The 20,144-nt window shown below is 38.0% G+C and overlaps 1 protein-coding gene across 1 annotated transcript in view; it reads right to left on the reverse strand.

Annotated features, from left to right (window-relative positions):
- Positions 1-2,345: 2,345 nt before the first annotated feature.
- Positions 2,346-20,144, reverse strand: part of THSD7B (thrombospondin type 1 domain containing 7B) — a 696,543-nt gene continuing 678,744 nt past the window's right edge. Inside the window, exons 21-27 of the mRNA XM_036422004.2 lie at positions 19,554-19,713; positions 18,100-18,273; positions 17,905-18,000; positions 15,422-15,504; positions 13,939-14,131; positions 10,579-10,666; positions 2,346-3,517 (exon numbers count right to left, since the gene is read on the reverse strand). Of these exons, the coding sequence (XP_036277897.1) occupies positions 3,436-3,517; positions 10,579-10,666; positions 13,939-14,131; positions 15,422-15,504; positions 17,905-18,000; positions 18,100-18,273; positions 19,554-19,713 (876 nt within the window). The 3' untranslated portion in view covers positions 2,346-3,435. The remainder of the gene's footprint in view (positions 3,518-10,578; positions 10,667-13,938; positions 14,132-15,421; positions 15,505-17,904; positions 18,001-18,099; positions 18,274-19,553; positions 19,714-20,144) is intronic.

Below are 20,144 nucleotides of genomic sequence, written 5' to 3' on the forward strand. Positions count from 1 at the left end.
CTATGTTTCATTAAGGTGTTTTTATAATATTTTTTTTCATTTGAAACACATTTCTTTGCTTATTTTTTTGTGACTCTGTGTTAGTATCTATGTAGTAGATAAAACTACCTCTTCCAGTATTTTGTTTTTAGTTAATCCTCACCTGAAAATATATATATTTTTTCTATTGATTTTTCCTTTTAGAGAGAGAGGAAAGCACACACACAGAGAGAGAAACACTGCTATGAAAGACATCATCCACTGGTTGCTTCCCTCACATACCAGGTCCAGACCCAGGTATTGAGCCTGCAACTAAGGCCAATTCCATGCCCTTGACTGGAATTGAACCCAGGACCTTTCAGTCTGAGGGCTGACAACTCTACTGAGCCAAGCCGGCTATCCTCTCCCAGTCTTAAATGAGTGACTTTTGTAGAGATGACCTTTTTTCCCCCCCAGCACTACCCTCTTGTTTGTCTGCATGTACCTTTGTGATTTTATTGAGAGCAGTCTACTCTGTGCTTGGTGGTTCCCAGTAGCTGAGAGCGTGTCAAAATCTGTCATGTCCTAATGTGGGTAGGATCTAAATCATAATCTAGATTTAGGTTGAGTGGACATCAGATTCTCAAGCAGTTGCCTTTATAATATCCAGTTAGGCCTATTTCATGGAAATATTAGGAGGAAGGCATTTCTGTCTGTTCCCTCTGCATTGAGGAACAGGGTGATAACCAGTTAAGAACTGTTTGTTTGCTACTATTCCACTAAACACATGAACATAAGTCCCTTTGTTCACCAGAGCTATGTCATATCGAAGAATGTCAGCCAGATTGCCAGATGTGTGTCCAACCTCCTTTCTCGGGAATACTGGTGTCTGGAGTGGGGCAAAGAGAGAGTCAAAGATGGTACCCACCAGCCTTTGATAAGCATTGCAGCCAGGTCTAGGTGTGTGTTTGGTAATTAGAAGTCTGCCCTGCAGGCTATGGCTCTGAAGACAATAAGAAATCCCTTCCATAGAAAAGCTGGGTGTTTGTTTGCTGCTTCTGAGCTCTGCCCTGGATGCAGGGGTGGCTATGGTCCTATTTGTGCACTTTAGTCACTTTCTCGGTTTGCTACAACTTAGAGGGTCTTTGGCTACCAGCCCCCTTGGCTTGCAAAGCCAGGTGTTTTGGTCTCATCTTTCAGGTACAGGTCTTAAAACTTGGGTTGCCAGGTACTGGGTTCAAACCCTTTGCTTCTCAGATAACAATGAGGGGTTGTCAGTTCCCTTCGAATTATGGATTGCCATGCCAAGGGTGGGGTTTATGGAGAGATTTTTGTCTCAGACTTTTTTTTTTTTATTAATTTCTGTGTGTATCTTTCCTCATTCTCCTGAGGTGTAAGAGTTCCTCAGTTAGTTTTGTACCTTCTTTCAGAGGGAATTGTTCCAGCTATAGTGTATCTGTGGGAGGAGGTTATTTCAGATCCTCCTACTTTGCTATATTTTTTTAAAATATATTTTATTGATTTTTTACAGAGAAGAAGGGAAAGAGATAGAGAGCTAGAAACGTCGATGAGAGAGAATCAGCGACCAGCTGCCTCTTGCACACCCCCCACCGGGGATGTGCCTGCAACCAATGTACATGCCCCTGACCGGAATCGAACCTGGGACCTTTCAGTCCGCAGACCAATGCTCTATCGCTGAGCCAAACCAGTTTCGGCCTACTTTGCTATATTTAACAGGAATTCCATTTTACATTTATTGTTTGTCTTAAGAGGAAAAATTATTTTTATTTTGTGTGTCAAACAATGGGAACAGAAGGTTTGTAGTTTTTGTGGGGTAAATATCAGATAAGTGATGAAGGGAACAGTCAGATTTTGATTTCCAAAGCAGGATCTCCTGAACCACTACACACAGTATTGAAAGTTTAGCTAAAGTGAACTAATAAAAGGGCAACTCTAGGAGTTTTCTCAACCTCACTATTGACAGAAGATGGTATCTTTTTAAAGACACTTGTGTGAGGCATTGAAGTGTTGCATGGTTAACAGAAGCCATATTGCCAGCATTCTCTATCTTGTTCATTGTATCGCTACTCTAACATTCCCATTTTCTGAGGTCTCTCAGGTCACTGACATGTCAGCATTTGCCTTATTATAGTTGTTTGTTCTAATATTGACTGAGCTTTAAATATATCTTAAAAGCTTCTTCTGTGTAATTGTTTGACTATTTTGCAGTTTGCTAGATATGCTGAGAATGTGAGGTAAAATTCCTTCTTTCAGTGAGTGATCTCAGCTTTCAACCTCTAAAACAATGAAACAGGGAAACTGTTATTAAAAGTGTGTTTTTCAAAATAAGGGTACTTCAGAAATGAATAAAATCTAGAAGAGTCAACTTCTCAGTCTCTTGAGCACTTTATTTGTTATAAATACAAGTCAATACCACAAGATGGCACCTTCTTACTTTCAACATCTACTATTACAATTATCTTCATAAAATGGTTTCAGCTTTTAACGTGTTTTAGATATTATTGAAACCTTATAAAAGCAAGACTTGCTATAAACAGGATTGGTGTTTGATGTATATTAAATGAGGTCAGATAATTAACTTCAAAAAAAGAATTTATAAATATTTGGGTAAGAAAATTGAAATTACAAAGCAGAGTTTGTCATCATTAAACTGAATTACAACTGTGTGATTAATTCTGAACGTTACTAAGTTTTTAAAATGCAGTTTTAGTAATCAAATAATCTACCTCATTCTCCAATACGACCGCCTATTTCATTTGTACAACATCACACTCAATACACATTTCATTTAGAAACCACCCAGCTTTCATCTAGTCTGTCAATTATGCACACTCCATTTCTTTCAATAGATGCAACCCATGAAGTGCCATCACCACCTGGCTACAAAACAAAATACAATATTTAAAGGTAAAAACTCAGAGAATTTCTGAAATGGCAGCCCATTCTGTGTTCATGAAAATAGTCAATGCAATTTGAACATCTCTGAACTAATGTAAACTCTAGAAAACTCAGTGTTGAAATATGGAAAGAATAAATATTTGCACTAATATAGTGCATAACAATGCAGTGTCAGACTCGCCATTTATAGTAAATGTCTTGATTGGACTTTCCTCTGGATTGTCATCATGCTGCTGAAGATAAAGATTACTCAAGTCTGTGGGAATTCCATCACGTTTTCTTCCTCCCATTTCCAAACAGGAAGAGAAGGGTTTTCAGGTCCCTTGAGAAAAACCAAAAAATTAAACACACCCACAAACAACTTGAAATCAAAATGGCAGACCGACTAGTCCTTGACTCCATGTCCAAATGAAGTTGAGGCAATATTACTTTTGCAGTATTTGTATTCTGCCTAATATATCACACTGTGAGATTCCTCAAAAAACTGAGAAGTCTGAGAGATACAAAAGAGAAAGCAGTTAAGGCAGTCGATGTCTACATTTGGATTTCCTTTTCAGGTTACATGTCTAAGTCTCCGTCGTAGGCGAAGGTCAGAGGCTTCTGTTGGGGAGGTGTGCTTTGATGTGGTTTTGGCTTCTTGCTGCAAAGGGAAAAGAATTCCTGAGATAAAGTTCAGAGCTCTGTTTCATCTACCAAAAACAATTGAGGGGTTTATAAAATCAGTTCAATAACAAAATATTATTTTCTCTGGACTTGGGGTTTTCTTGTCTACTTTAATGCTATTTTTAGGAGAAGCCTCTTCTTTCAAAAATCTTAGAAATAGTTTAGGGGAAACAGTGACCTTGGTAGGGTGCTACTTTCTTGTTCCTTTTTATTCACAGTAACGTGAACATCTGTGGATCACTAATTTCTAAGCTATTGTGGCCTTCATGTTGCAGAGGTTTAACATCCCAAGCTGCTGAAGTAGCCATAATCTGGTGCCTTACCCTGGTCTTGTTTTTAAGGAAACACCCTTCTGCTCTGGCCTGAAATCGAGCTGCCAAATCACCTGAGCATGTCAGAAAAATTAAGAGGAGTCTGCACCCTGTAAAGCCATTCTCACCTGGAGTGTTTTACCTGAGGCCACCAACTTTGCCAGGTCAGGAACAGCTGTTCTTCCTTCTCACAGAGAGAGAAGCTGGAATTGGTACCATTCTCAATCCACATGATCATGCCCCTAACAACCTCCCTGACACTCTTTGATGCTTAGTATGGGTGAACCTCTATGTTAAGGATATCTATAGTTCGAATTGCGCCACATACTGTACTACCATCCTGATTCCTTCTTCCTCAATGCCTTTGCTTGGCCCTGCCTCTAGAGCCCAGCTCTCTTTCAGGTTAACCTCATTAGCATGGAGCCACCTCAATCCTGTCTCAAATTACAGTGACACCCATTATTAAATAAGTTCATTGTTAGTGCCAAACTCTTCGATGGGCCTTTCACATAAAATATCTCAATAAATCCCAGAACAACCCTGAGAGGGAGGCACTGGAATAATGGCTACTTTACAGAGAAGGGTGGGAGAGGTTATTGAACCTCTTTCTGGTCACTGAGAGAGTAACAGAGCTGGGATTCTAAGCAAGACTAACACCCAGACCTGTGCCTTGACCCCCTTCTATACATGCCATACATAGGCATGTGGTAGGAACAATGTTTTTGTGTATCTATAGGAATTAATTTGTATACTTGGAATGAGTTTAAATTAAAAGCAAACATGTTGATGCATACATTCAGTGACAGTACATTTCACCATGCCCTGGAACCACCAGCCCTACCTGGTCCGTGCACATTTTTATCACCTTAAAGGGAAACTCTGCTCCTAATAAGCAGTTTCTCCCCATCCTGCCTACTAACGTTCTGCCTCAGTGAATTTGTCTACTGACGATATGTCTCATAAATGGAATCACTAGTATACTACATGTGGACTTTTTCATCTGGCTTCTTTCACTTAATGCTTAAAACAGAATTTTATGATATGAACTTGACCATGGAAAAAATGTTTGATAAAATTAATAATGGTTGTCAGGAGAATGTCCTAGTTTAAAATATTCCAGTTCTAATTTAAGGAGAAAAACATTTTATTTTAAGGGTTGAAGCCTAAAGCAACTTATAGAAGCTAAAGATATAAATTAAAATGATTACATAAACTATTAAAAGAAACCAGGAATCCTATCGTTGCCCCCAACCTAACAGCTGCCAGGCAATGGGTGCTCCATGGAGAGCTCCACATTTGACGTAAACTACCTCAGTCAACCCCAGAACAACCCTGAGAGGAAAGCAAATAATTTCTAACCAGGGAAGTTGAAAGGCTGCAACGTGCTTTAGAATTCTCTGTAAAGGGACACTCAGCCTCCAATTTCCTGCTTCTCAGGTATTACCCACTTCTCCAAAGGGTATTTATTGCATAATGAGACAAGTAACATTCAATTTGACTTTATATTAATAGATACATCTATTCCAGTTGCTCTATTCACGTTGCTGAGTCAGGCTCTAGTGTGGAAAATGGACCCAGATTGAAGTTGGATCCTGAGTACTCAAATCTAAAACATTTAAAGGGACTAAGAAAACACTCAAGAGTTTAGGACAACTTGGAAGTGACCGTTTGTACACCCACCCTGGGGGTTATCTTAATGTCAGAAAGAAACCTGGGCATTCCTCTGAAATGGCAATAGGAGTCCTCTCTCTCACCTATTTTTTTTTTTTTTTTTTTTTTTTTTTTTTTTTTTTTTTTTTTTTTTTTACAGGGCAGGGGAAGAGAGGGAGAAGAACTGTAAGCTCTTTCAGAGAATTTTTGGCAATCCACTCTTGGTTGGCATTTGCTAAATGTAATTAGGCAAAGTATTAATAAAATGGAATTGCTGAGTTCTAGGGACTGGGGAGGAGAGATAGAGATAGATGGATCTTATAAAGAGTAACATTTCCTTGGAGATGGCTAATATGGTCCAGGCATGCTGAGGTGGGCCTGGGAAATTCCACTCTAAATATTAGTTATTTTTATAGCAGTTTTCATGTAAAGAATTATGAACACTGTGTCTGCCTCTAGAAAAAAATGGGGGGAGGAGCTCCTAATACATAAGCCTTGAATTTTTGTGGGCTGTAGGGTTTATTGGGAATCACTGTGAATGTCTCATTTTATGATTTTTTTCATAACCTGTACTCTCTCCATTGTTAGATACTAAAATAATAATGAATGTGTGAGTTCTAAAATTTTTTGAGAGTTTAAAAGTTCTCAAATGTTGGCAAACATTGCATATGGTGGGTAGCTGTGGCTGTGCAGAGCTGGGCTAGTGAAAAGCATGCTGAGAGGAGAAGCTGAGCAGCAGGGCTGCCCTCTGCAAAGCCAGTAAACAGGAGGCCCTTCACTTTGTTTCTATTGCAGCTGACATGCAATATTATATGTCTTGGGTGTGCGCCATAGTTATTGGATATTTATCCATCTTACAACTTGATCACACCGATAATGCTAGTATCCATATCCACCATATACAGTTATTACAATGCTGTTGACTATATTCCCTAAGCTGTATTTTATGTCCCTCAACTCTAAATGAGAGTCTTGCTGGGTAGAGTAACCTTGGTTCTAGGTCTTTGCCTTTCATCACTGAATATTTTATGACAATCCTTTGGGGTCTGCAAAGTTTCTGTTGGGAAGTCAGCAGATATTCTTATGGGAGTTCCCTTGCACACGCCTGTTTATCTCTTGCTACTTTTAACTTTTCCTTGGTGTTTAGCTGTTGGCATTTTAATTATGTGTCTTGGTGTGGGCCTTTTTTAGTTCATCTTGTTTGAGACTCTCTTGCTTCCTGAACTTATATATATGTTTGCTTTGCCAGGTAAAGGTTTCTAGTCATTAGATCTTCAAACAGGTTTTCAATCCCTTGCTCTCTTCTCTGATAACCCATGATGCAAATTTTGGTAGTTTTGGTATCCCAGAGGTCCTTTAAACTACATTAATTTAAAAAAATTCTCTTTTAATTTGCTGTTCTGATATGGTGTTTTATGCTACCTTGTATTCCAAAATCACTGATTTAATCTGCTTCATGCAAGCTGTTAACTCCCTCTGTAGGGGTGTCGAACTCAATCAGAGAAGGGGCCAAAACCTAAAATCCAGCCTAAATAGCGGGACAAATGGTTTACTGAACAGTCATAAACTGTCATTGTGATGGAAACGCAGCGGAGTGCAGTGATGACAGCGCGGTGCGGGCCACATTGCAAGGCCTGGCGGGACGGATTTGGCTCGCGGGCCTTGTGTTTGACACATGTGCTCTAAGGTATTCTTCATTTTAGTTATTGTATTTTTCATTCCAGACTGGTTCTTTTTTCATGGTTTTATCTCTTTGTTGAAGTTTCCATTGAGATTTCTTATGTTTCTGGTAGATTGCTTGACTCCTTTTCATTTAATTTTTTTCCTGAAGTTTTACCCTCTTCTTTAATTTGGGACATGTTTATTTGTCTCATTTTTGCTGCTTCCCTGTGTTTGTTTCTATACATTGGGTAGATTTGCTACACAGAGTGACCTTATGTACCTTATGTAATAAGTGTCCTGTGGATGCCAGTGGCACATTCTCCCTGGTCACCTGAGCCAGAGATTCCAGAGTTGTCCCTTGTGTATATTCTTCTGCTGTAGTTGAGCCTTGATTACTGTTGACATAACAGAGAGTGAGATTGACTCTCATGCTGACTAGCTGTGAGGACTGGCCAAGACAACAGTGGACAAGCTGTCCTTGTTGTTTGAGGATAACCCCTTGGAGATGGATTTGCTATAGCAGGGTACTGATGCCTGCTGAGTTTATACTTGGGGTGTGTCATTTTTGGAGCTGGTTGCATGGTGCTCTGAAGCTGGACATGAGGTGTGTTGGTTGTGGCCTTCTTTGATGCAGGCTAAGATCAGCCTTGGCATGTGCCCACCCTGGGGCCACGTGGGAGCAGCTAAAAAGTGATCTGCAATTGGTCACCACCTGTGCTGGGTTTGGAGGTGCCATGCTATGAACAGAGGCAGGCTGCCACTAGCAATAGTAATAAGTCAGTTCACAAGAAGTACATGTATGCCAAGGCTAGCTGTAGCTTGTTTGGACCTTTGAGAGATTTTAGGAAAGTCAGCAGTAGAAGCTGAAGACAGTCTGTTTGTGTGGAAAATCCACTGAAAGAGCTTCTTTATATTTTTCGTCATAGGACTTCTGTTCAGCTAGACTTCAAATGATTCTCAATGATAGTTCTTCTATATCTTAGTTGTAATTTGGATGTGGTCGTGGGATGATGTGAGCACAGTATATATCTACCCTGCCATCTTGATCCAGATTCCTTAGGAGACTTCTTTAGAGTTCCTGCTCCCTTTCTTTTCTCTGTTACTTATATTAATTATTCCCTTAAAAGTACATTTTATTTTTATACATACCTAACCTCAATTTTGGTATCAGAAAAGCTATGATCACCTCACTCACCATGAATTAGACCCAGAAATGCCTGTCACACAAGCCTCCACCTCTAATCCATCATGCAACCTGGCTGTAGGAGATCATTGACACATTTTAAAGTGACCTCTTCCACAGTCATTTGCATTTTAGCAAAGTATAAACCCATTCAGCCAGAAAAGTGAGCTCATTATACACTAACAGGCAAGCTGCTAGCAGTTCTTAGCACAGTTGAATTTAAGCCACAAAGATTCATCATCAGGCTAGTGAAGATTAAATAGTTTGATGAAAGCCCAAAACTGTTGTTGAGGCTGACCCTCTGGAAGTGGGGGCACTCCTCTCAAAGTTCAGCAGAGTAAGAGCCCATTTACTGAGTTGTTCTGAACAAAGCAGAATGGATGTCATTATCTGGAATAACGTCCAGGTACTATGTCTAGATTAACTACAAACTCACCTAGTGGCCATCCCCATTAATTACCTCATGGATCTTTATTGCCAGGGGAAGTGGAACATCAGCAATATTTCAAAAACTTCACGCACTAATGGCAGAGATATACAGTAGTTTCTGAATAAAGTGGTTCTTAAGAAGACTATTTTTCTATATTTTCGCGAAAGCATTTCCAAGATGTATTATAAATTGCTTTCATCTAAAGTACACACAGAAAAACTTGGCATATTATAGCAGGGATCTTGTCCTGAGCCTTTTATTTTGGGAAGAAATATAAAATTTTTAAAAATGTTCTCTAACTCTTTTGCAAGCTATTTAATAGAATTATATGTCTGAATTCTTTAGGCAACTCATAAGTAAGGGCATATACTCTGTGTTTTGAGATCAATTAGATCTTTTTCCAGGTCTGCACCTTAATTTAAAGAAGCCTCTAAAGTGAAAGTGTAAACACTGCATTTTGTCTAAAGACATTTTAGTTTTACTTAATAAAAAGAAACTATGGAGACCGGACAGAGCATATGCTCTGGAGTTGGGCAAACCCAAAGTAGGTTTTACCAGGCTGATGACATCAGGTATATTACTTAACTTTCCTGAGGATCATTTACTCTCTTTAAAATGGGGATGATGATAGCAACATCTCATTAGATTACTATGAGGCCTGACTAAGGCAATCTATTTAAAGTACTTTGACATATAAATATTAGACATGTTTTCCTGACATTTGTCTCTAAAATTAATGAGCAATACATTATTTGTTGTACTTATCTACTCATTTATTCACCCACTTATTCTTTTGTTCAATACACATTTATCAAACTTGTGCTCTGAAAAATATGTCAATAAAGTATAGTAATTATAACTCTTCCCCTCATTCCCACAAAGTCCTTCAGGTTTGATAGAGGAGGAAGATGCTTATACAAATAACTACAGTACCAGTGAGGAGTGAATGTCACGGAGCAGAGGGGAGGCATGGCAAGTCATTCTAAATTATTTGATAAGGAAATGTTGCCATGTGGGGTTTACTGGGAAGAACTGGTGGAAAGCCAATAGATAATAAGTCATTCTAGATGAATGGGCTATAAGTAGTATATCATGAAAACATAAGCCTCCTTTTAAAATTAAAAAGTTCAGCCGAAACTGGTTTGGCTCAATGGATAGAGCATCGGCTTGGGGACTGAAAGGTCCCAGGTTCGATTCCAGTCAAGGGCATGTGCCTTGGTTGCGGGCATATCCCCAGTGGGGGTGTGTGCAAGAGGCAGCTGATCAATGACTCTCTCTCATCGATGTTTCTAACTCTCTATCTCTCTCCCTTCCTCTCTGTACAAAATCAATAAAAATATATTTAAAAATAAATAAATAAATAAATAAAATTAAAAAGTTCAATCCCAAGTTGTTTTTTTAATATAAAATTTTAAGAACTAGAATTATTTAAAATTAATGGTTTTCAGCTTTGGTTGCAAATTAGAATTACTCAAGATACTTTAAAAGATCTACATGACCTAGTCACACATAAGACTCATTAAAATAAAAAATCTCTGGGGCTGAAACCCAAGTATCAGTTCCCTGGAGGTGGCAGAAGATGCCAGTGAACACAGCTGCCAAGCTGAAAGCTACTGATAAAAGTCAAAATAAAAGAACGTTATTTCAAATGAGAATAATAAAGATCATGATCTCCCACTCAATCTATTCAACGATTTTACTGTTGGTGATTGTTTTGTTGGTTAAATTATCCTGACATGTTTCCTCTTAGTATAACGTGCTACTCATAAAATGCCGAGTATAAATTAATAGTTTGTACTTACCAAACCAGGTAGGAAGTAAATACTAGGAAAATCATGATAAGAAAACCACCACCTGAAACACCATAAACCCAGATTTTTACTCGGCCATCTGTTTAAAATAAAGATAAGATAACAAGCTTAGCATACAAAATATTTCTTATCTAAATGTATTATTCATTTTCATCTGAATTTCTGAGTCTTGCACAAGTCATAAACAGATACACCCAATTGTGACACCTATCAAATGTAAATGTTAGATCATTTATCAAAAATTTCACAGCGCTAAAGAAACACTGGCAATCATCACTTCATAAAATCTAACAACTGGTAAACTATTTTAATTTATCTTCTTGTGTGTATTGTCTTATACATATAATATGTCTTGACTACATAAATAGAACAAGAAAATAAGTTGTAATTAAGAAACAACATGCATGCAAAGAGAAGAGAATTACTATGCTTATTTTTGGTGACTTTGCTTCCTGAATAATGTTGAGCTAACAAAAACATCATGACCAAGCAAGCTAATCTAATTACCAAATTATAGCCATATGTGTAAAAATATACATTATTTTGGATTTTATTATTTATTAGAATTAAAGAAAAAGATTAAAGGAAAAGAGATTAACCAAATAGTCTGATGAATGGAATGCTATTTCATTTTACTATAACTCTGATTTGATTTTATGCATGTTTTTTCTATGTATGTTAGATATTTGATTTGTATCTGGAACTCTAAAAGTTTATGTGAGCGCCAAAACCGGTTTGGCTCAGTGGATAGAGCATCAGCCTGTGGACTGTAAGGTCCCAGGTTTGATTCCAGTTAAGGACACGCACCTTGGTTGTGGGCACATCCCCAGTGGGGGTTGTGCAGAGGGCAGCTGATCAATGTTTCTCTCTCTCCCTTCCTCTCCATAAAAAAAAAAAATCAATAAAATATATATATTTAAAAGTTTATGTGAGCATAGAGTTAACTAAAATCAGAATTGGACTGACAAAGGAACTGTATTCCTTTCTGAAAGAAATCACACACATTAATTACAGGTTTAAAAATATACAATAACATATAAATCTAAATGTTTCTGTAGGGAAAAAAGCAATCAAAATTTGTTGAAAAAATACTTTTTTAGAATAAAATAATAAAATGTTCAATTATATTATGACCATCTATAGTATTTTTGACACTTTCAAGCATCAATCTGATTTTAGAATGAGGTTTCAATAGGTTTCAATGTATTAATGCTATTTTTCTATGGCTGAAAATCTTTTTACAAAGCTTTGATTCTGATCTCTTGAAACACTACTAATGAAATTTCCCCAGTGTGAGTTTTTTACAATGACAATCTATAAAGGCCTTCCCTGAGTGAGAATGCACCTTTAATCTTACTACCCCTAAGCTTAACGGAGTTGAAGTATTAGGAGAATCCAGTGCTTTTAAATCCCCAGTGGAGAGGTATGTGGTCCATGGCCTTTAAAAGCATGTTCCTTAAAAAATAATATATTTTTTAATGCATAGGGCCAAATTTCAAACTATTGAAAAATATGTAGTGAAAAATATGTTTCCCTGCCCCATGTGCTATCACTGTTACCAGTTTCCTTGCAAATCATTTCACAGTTGTTTCTACATATGTAAGCATATGTATACACACATTTTTAAAGACACAAATTATACATATGATTTGTACATATTTTCATCCTATTTCATAAAACTTTCATTCTTTTTAATATATCTGATATAATGCATAATTGTATTTTTGCTTTTCTCATTTATCCTATTTACACATATTTGTTGTGTCCACTCATTTGCTATATAACAATTATGAAATGGATAGTATTTACATACTAATTTGGTATATGTATATATATATTTGTATGATGAGTTGTGAGGAGAGAAATTTTCCATCACCATGCATGATCTATATTGTCCAGATGCCCTCCAAGAGGTTGATCCAATTCACATTCTCATCATGAAGACCTCTTTTCCAAAATTAATTATATGTAACATATATGCTTATATACGTGCACATAGACACACAGGTATATTTGCATGTATCTTATTGATGCTTTCATTTGACTTTTCAAAGGTTAAGGACCTTACTTGAGATTTGGAGACTCATTTCCCTGGAACCTTACCCTCATTCATTTCTGAAATATGTTACACAAACAAGTGAATCTAGCTACCTTAGATTTCATGTATCCTTCAATGTGAATAAGATTTAAAATAAAAACATTTATGGCATACCCAGACACCTAGGGAAATCAAAATTGAGTTCAAATATTGTGGTCATCTTTAAAATTGCTTGGGGAATAGACATCTTGTTTCTCCCACAAGATCTAGGGGTTCTTGGGGCTGGGCCCTGGTTTTTGCTTCATTTAAGCAATCATTAAGGCACTTTTGGTCCAGCAAAGGCCTAGAGTCTGGAAGGAAAGTAACCAGGGTATATTTTGTCTGAGCTTTGTCTGTTTTTTTTTCTTCTTCTTCCTGCCCCATCAGCTATGCCACTTCGCTGTCATTAGCAGCATTTTGTTTCTTAGAAGGCATGTGTGGTAAGCAGAGTATCCTGCATTCATTTTCTGCCCACTTGACAAGGTGGGAAGCAGAGACCAGGACTATGTAAAGGCCTGAAGGACCCGCCTTTCAAACTTTCTTGTGACTTTGGTAAAAATCTCTAAAATGTGAGTAATAGCATCTCACTAGATTGCAAGAACATAATGAGAAGATTCATGCAATAGAGTAAGCACAGACCCATGGGCTACATGGAAAGCATCTAACAACTATTCATTCCTGGTTAGTAACCACCAATTCCTGAGCCCTGAAGGCCTGGCACTGTGCTACCACCCACAACAGTCCTACAGGATAAGTGCCTCTGGAAGGATCTCATCAATGAGGAAACAGGTCCACAGAGGAGAAGAAATTATACCCAATGACAACACAGACACATTCTGAGCCATGACATAACAAGGTCTGCCTTTGACCATTGCTTCACTACACATTGAATGTTGCTCAAACCAGATAGCGTCCATGGACATTTTCTAAGGTATTTGCATGTTCTGGAGAATCTATTCCATCTTTTGATATAAATTATATATACAAATTCACAGTTGTAGAAGCAGATAATGTTGCAGAGATAGTTTACAATGAAAAATATTTTTAAAAGATTAATATTTTGGTAATAGACTGAAGTTGGCAGACTTCTCAACAATTTACAAAAATGTTTAAATTTAAAAGACATTGTGCATTATCCAATGTTCAAATTTGGGAAACCTTACATAGACCATATTGCCCTTTCCTTTTTTTCTCCATTCTTTCAGTCATGAATATTGGTCACAATAATCTCCCATAAGAAAACTTACATTTCTTAGCACATAACTGAAATGTACCTGGATCAAGGGGCTGAATAGACCATCCTTTAAAAATGTCATGTATTTTTGAATTCACAGGTCTGTTCTTCCCAGGAAGGTTTTTCACGTGAGCTTTCCTATCCTCTGAGCCAGGGACCTTCATGCAGTAATCCAGAAAACCATTCGATCTCATTATCTCTGTATAACCCTTCTCACAACCACAGACTCCACCCTACAGCAGAAAAGATTTTTTTATAATTACTCGTTGTGTTGTGTAGATAAAAAATAGCAAGAGTTGAAATCATTTGTATGTCATGGAAATTTGTGTGTGTGTGTTTTTTTTGTTTTGTTTTTTTCCCCCCCCCCCCCCAGCAACAGTCTTGCCAAAGAGATGAAAATCCAATAAAGTCAACACTTAAATAAATCACCAGCTTTTTTTCTAGCGGTTTATAGTTTGTACACTTTGCAAATATGAAATCACAATTATTTGTCAATAGAGGGTATTAACTACACCCTTTCCTCTCTTGTAGAAATCTTTAAGACATTTAATCAAAATATCCTCAACTCTTCCCCCAGCCCTAGCTGTTTAGATTTCTGCCCACTCACTTGAACCTGCCCTTGATTCTGAGAAGGCAATAGGAATTATGTGTATATGATAACTTCAGTGATGTGCTCCTTGAGCTCTGCTGCTGCCCAGCTGCCAAATGTCCCTCTCACCTGCTACCCTTGATCAATAACTGGTCTGAACTACCTCCCTGCTCGTAGGCTTGGCTCTGCACCCAAAAAGGGCAGCCCAATGAGAGAAAAAACAACAAACAAAAAAACCAAAACCTCACCCAAGGCACATATGTGTGAGAAGAAATCTATTTCAGGAACATGACATAACTGTAAAAATTATATGTGCACTGCACAGTTTTTAATAATTCCTGAGCAGTGGTAGATGGGAGTTAAGGGAGAATGCTTTCTGCTTTAAAAAAAAAACCACACACTATATATATATATATATATATATATATATATATATATATATATATATTCATCTATATGGATGTGCACACCTACATGGTACCTTTTATTCATAGGCATTTTATTCATAGGCATTTATTTAACTTATTTAAAGTGAACTAAAAACTTACACTATAGTATTTATACCATAATCAATTTAACATTGAGCACATACAAACATGCATTAATAACTTTCCAAATAATTTAGGTAGATGAAAGGCTAAGAATCAAGGAATAAATCAGTGGAGAACACTTATTGATAAGTAGAGCTAATATAAATTAGAGATCTGGAAAACAGATTTAGCTATAGGCAGATTTATAGAAAAAGACTGCCTGCCTTAAACACATATCCCCGCATAGAAATCCTTTATCACTGTGACTACGCCTGCCAGTGCCTCTAGATGGTACCGTGGGCACATGGAGCTGCTGGGCTTGCTCCAGTGTCTGGAAGGCATCCAGCCACTTGTGTGCAACACAGCAATTAGAACCCTGGTGGGCCTCTCCTGCAGGAACTCACCTGGGTGCAGTAGGAGAAAGGCTTTCTGCAGGCTGGGTTGCACTGGCGGATGGCTGCAGGCCGTGCCTGAGGGGAGCAGCCTCCTACAAAGGAAATGCCATCACCACTTGCAGATTTTTCTATGATAAACATTAGAAAACAGTTTTTCTCTCTGGCACTGGCCACTTTGTAACAGTACTCCGTATTATTTTTTAAATCCGTTTGCTGAGATGTGGCCCAGTCTTACTTTATTGATTACCCCAGGCTGGATGGATAGAGGTGGGAGGCTCTGCTCACAGAAGCTATTTATAGATTTTTTTTATACCTGCTGCCGGCAGTGTGATTCCACCTTATAGCTGTGCTGGAGAGGGAAGGCTGTGAGTGCCAGCATCAGTGAAAGAATCGGCGACATCTCAATTTAAGTTCAGGAGCATGAAATGTATCAGCTCAAGACTTACTCTACATATATTTTTCTCCAGTTCTGGAGGACCCCACCTAGGCACTGGGCCAGTTCCCAACATCCACTTGCTAAAAGAAAGCCACTGATCAATGTATGGCACCAGATAATCAAACACTTTGGCAACATTTTAAAACATATTTGTCAGGTTACACATGCCCTTTGATGCCCCCATGCTTCCACACACACCCTCTGATCCCCCTCCCCCCCACACTTATTTTTAAGAGCAAATGTAGAAGCACCAGGAGGGGAAATCATACATATGATCTAGTATGTATAGTACCTGGCACAGTAATTACATATTTGTGAGTAAGTGGATAGAATAATGGATGCCTCTACAATCTAAAAACCACTCACATACTAGTCTTGCCTTCCTGGATTCCATGTACTAAGCAAAGATTGAGCATAATGTTTGAGGGAAGCATTTAAACCTTGTTTATAATACTGGTTGTATTTATAGACTGTAGTCTTTGCCTTACTATTGTTAACTGGTTATGGTTTGATTTTGTAGCTAGTAAAAGCTTTGGGCATAAGGCAGTGTAGAGAACAGTCAGGACACTTTCCTGAGAATGAGGCAGATAAATCCTCACTGTTACTTGGAAAATAAAATAATCCACATCAGAATTAGCACTTTGGTGTGGTTATTAATGTGGGCATTAGTGGCAATAACCACACAGTCCGGTGGCTACCAGTTGAGTTTGGAGGGGGTGCTGTCCACTCTTTAAAGCAGCAATGTCCAAAGGGCAGTGTGTGGGCCCTTATAGGAGGGCATCTCTAGGGCAGAAAATGTGTGAATTTATCTAGTTTATATAACAATTTTTAAAAATAAAATTGAGCTCCACTAACACTTAGCAATGATACTAGTACGCTGAGCTCATGCATCAGGTGTCCACGTGCATTCTGTGTGGAGAATTTGTAGTGTGACGGCAGCACTTTAACTCTCAGCATATTGCAGTGTGTGATGCTTTCTGTGCTCCTGGTAAGGCTGATTTACAATATACTTAGTTTTAACAACTGATGAAATGTGCAAGTAGCTTAAAATAAATTACTGTATGAATAAACTATGGATTAAAGGGAATACCAACAATGCAAAAACACACGTACAAGGAAAAGACAGAGCTGACCCCTCCTATTTGTTCTTTGTCCTTCCAGTACTATGTAAAAATGATGGCAATTTCATTTTCTAACATAAGAAGGCATAAAAATCCTTTACGATTATTGAGAAGACTATAGATCAAATTGTATCCATCATGATGAATGAGGAACACTTCCTCAATCTAAATTTAGATATTAAATAGTAACATGGAAAAGACTAAAATTTCAGAGGGAAGGAGCGGTGGGTGAGAGGGAAGAGATCAACCGAAGAACTTGTATGCATCCATGCAAACCCCATGGACACAGACAACTGTGTAATGGGGAGCAGGAGGCAGGTGCAGCCTAGAAGGGGTCAAATGGGGAAAAAGGAGGGCCATCTCTAACACTTTCAACAATAAAGACAAAGTTTAAAAATAGAAATCATGACTAGCACAATCTTCAAAAACTAAGCTTCCAGGGAATATATTCATATATAATTTGCAGCAAATTTTTCTACCATTAACAAATAATATTTTACATTTTTATGTGTCCTAATATACCCTTTTAAGTATATGTACATTTTATATATTGTATAAGCATATAATATGATATATATACATGATATGTTGAGATATGTCCTCAAAATCTTTTTACTAAGAAGGTACATGATTTAAAATTTGAGAGACAATTGTCTTAAGTTGGCATCTTTTTCAGTCTTTCTCAGATAATAATATTTGAGAAAAAAAATATGTGTTTCTGCTTATTCCTTTAAGTTATCTGCTATATTATGATGGTCTTCAAATAGAATTGTTTGCTTTCTGAGATGCAAAGGTCTAATGGCAACTGGACAAGAAGATAATCAAAGGCTGGCTGTTCAGTGTTACCTGGCTTATCATTTGAAAGCGAATTCTCTTCACAAACAGCAACACTCAGATCTTTAGGAAGCACCCACATGAATCTGAGGTAGGAATACCTGTGACATTAACTCCATCTGAACGTTGGCACCATACTGTTCGCTCATTATTATTCCAAAGACTTGCTTTCCATGTGTAGTGATAGCATTTGCCTCCTGCAAGCAAATATGACAACAGCAGTGCCATTACCCCCGAAATAAGAAAAGAATACACATAAGCAATCAAAGCTGAAAATTGAAAAATGCTCTTGGTACCTGTACAAGGACGTGTTTCTAGAACCTGCTGGGGGCAGCTGTCTTGGTTTTCAAAAGACTGAATTATAAATGTCCTTGACCTAGATTGGCGGCCCATGGTCTCGAAGCTTCTTCCATCGATGCAGGTTAATTCACATGTACTCCACTCCGACCAGTCCATTAGGTAACAGTCTCCTGGATGGGTGTGCAGTACAGAGCGGGGGCAACAGCATTTACATGGACAGGGTTCACGGGAGATTGCTGGTGGTGCAGTGATAGGGTGAGTTCCATAGGCCAGACATTCTACTTTGACGAATTTTCCAATTAGAATGTACTCAAACTGACGAATTGATGGCTTAGTCCAGTGGTCGGCAAATTCATTAATAAACAGAGCCAAATATCAACAGTACAATGATTGAAATTTCTTTTGAGAGCCAAATTTTTTAAACTTAAACTATATAGGTAGGTACATTGTTATTAACTTAATTAGAGTATGTGGTATTTTGTGGAAGAGCTACACTCAAGGGATCAAAGAGCAACATGTGGCTCATGAGCCGCAGTTTGCCCACCACTGGTTTAATCTATTTTAGAAAGATAATGCCAAAACTAGATTGGCATTGCTTCAAATCATAGTCATATCTAAAGAACACTATACATCTGCTAGTGATATAAACTTTTTAAAAAGGGAAATGTAGAGGTTAAAGGAACTAAGTTTTCAAAGAGCAGCACAGCATTGTAAAATTGAGGTTCACAGAAACCATAAAAAGAGAATAAGTTGGTTATTAACGTGGAATATCTTGAGTGGGTGGGGGGGAATAAATAAATAAAGTGGAATATCTTTGGGCCTAAAGAATGTCAAATAAACTAACATACACATTTGTGTGTACATATGTACAAAAGCATATGTGTTTACATACATGCACATGTATTGTACATGTCATACTATAAGTACATATTGTCATACTATAAGTATATATTAAGTCATCTTAAACTTATGCCATATACCCTAAGTTATTAGGATTAAAATAAATTCATACATTTTATGCAATTAATAATGCCCTTCACAGTTACATAGAACGTGATTGTGTGACAGAATGCTTTCACAAACATGCAGCCTGATTTGTCCCCACCACGCCATCCCCCGGAGGTTCATCTACTCATGGATTCAGTCAATAGTGTTGGAGTACTGGCCAACGTGCTGTCAGGTCAGGCACTGGTGACACATTTTCTAGATGGAGCAGCCATTGCTCAATGGGTGAGACCATATGTCTCAAGGAAATGCCAGGGGAGTGACAGAGACAAGAATCTAACTTGGCTTTTAAATTTCCAAGTCCAGAGTTTTTCCCCTCTCGCCTCCATTGCCAACATATTCCAAAGTTATAATCAAAGTTAAAAATTAAAGTTAATAAAAAAAATGAATAGAAAATAAACAAGGTCATTATGGAAGGCATTCCCCATTGTTGGAGGCAGCATACCTGGGCAGGGCACAGAACACAGCTGCTGCAGGGCACCATCCTGCCAGGGCACTTCTTTACACTGGGCATCATCCACAGGTAAAGCTGAGCTAGCAACTGAGCCATTGTGGACCACACAGGAGCGGCTACGGATCTGGACTCCCTCTCCACAGTCTCCACCCTGGGAGAGGAAAGGATTCTGTCAGAATCACCCAAATAATTAGCAGCTCAGTTTTGACTTGTGCAAACTCTAAGCTAAAAGGAAAAGAAAGAAAAGGGAAAAAAAAAAAAAAGTAAACTCTAGTTGTATATTTCAGCAACTTCCTCCTCCTGGGAGTTCTCTTTCAATTCTTGACAAAGCATCACTAAACAATTCTCTGAGGGCCTGAGAATATAGAGCTGAAGAAGAAATGCAAATTTATACTGTGGAATTTCTCTTCTTAAAATGTGACCATTCATTCTGGAACTCAGCTAGAATTGACTGAAAAAGAAACACCATAATTTGTATAGGTGTATGGGATACAATGGCCTAGAATCTATAATCACCATGGGCCATACATTCCTCTGTTACTTTTTGTCTTGTTGGCAACTCCGTACTTCCTCATATGGATT

This window comes from Pipistrellus kuhlii, unplaced genomic scaffold (assembly GCF_014108245.1).
Source record: "Pipistrellus kuhlii isolate mPipKuh1 unplaced genomic scaffold, mPipKuh1.p scaffold_m20_p_7, whole genome shotgun sequence".
Classification (NCBI taxonomy): domain Eukaryota; kingdom Metazoa; phylum Chordata; class Mammalia; order Chiroptera; family Vespertilionidae; genus Pipistrellus; species Pipistrellus kuhlii.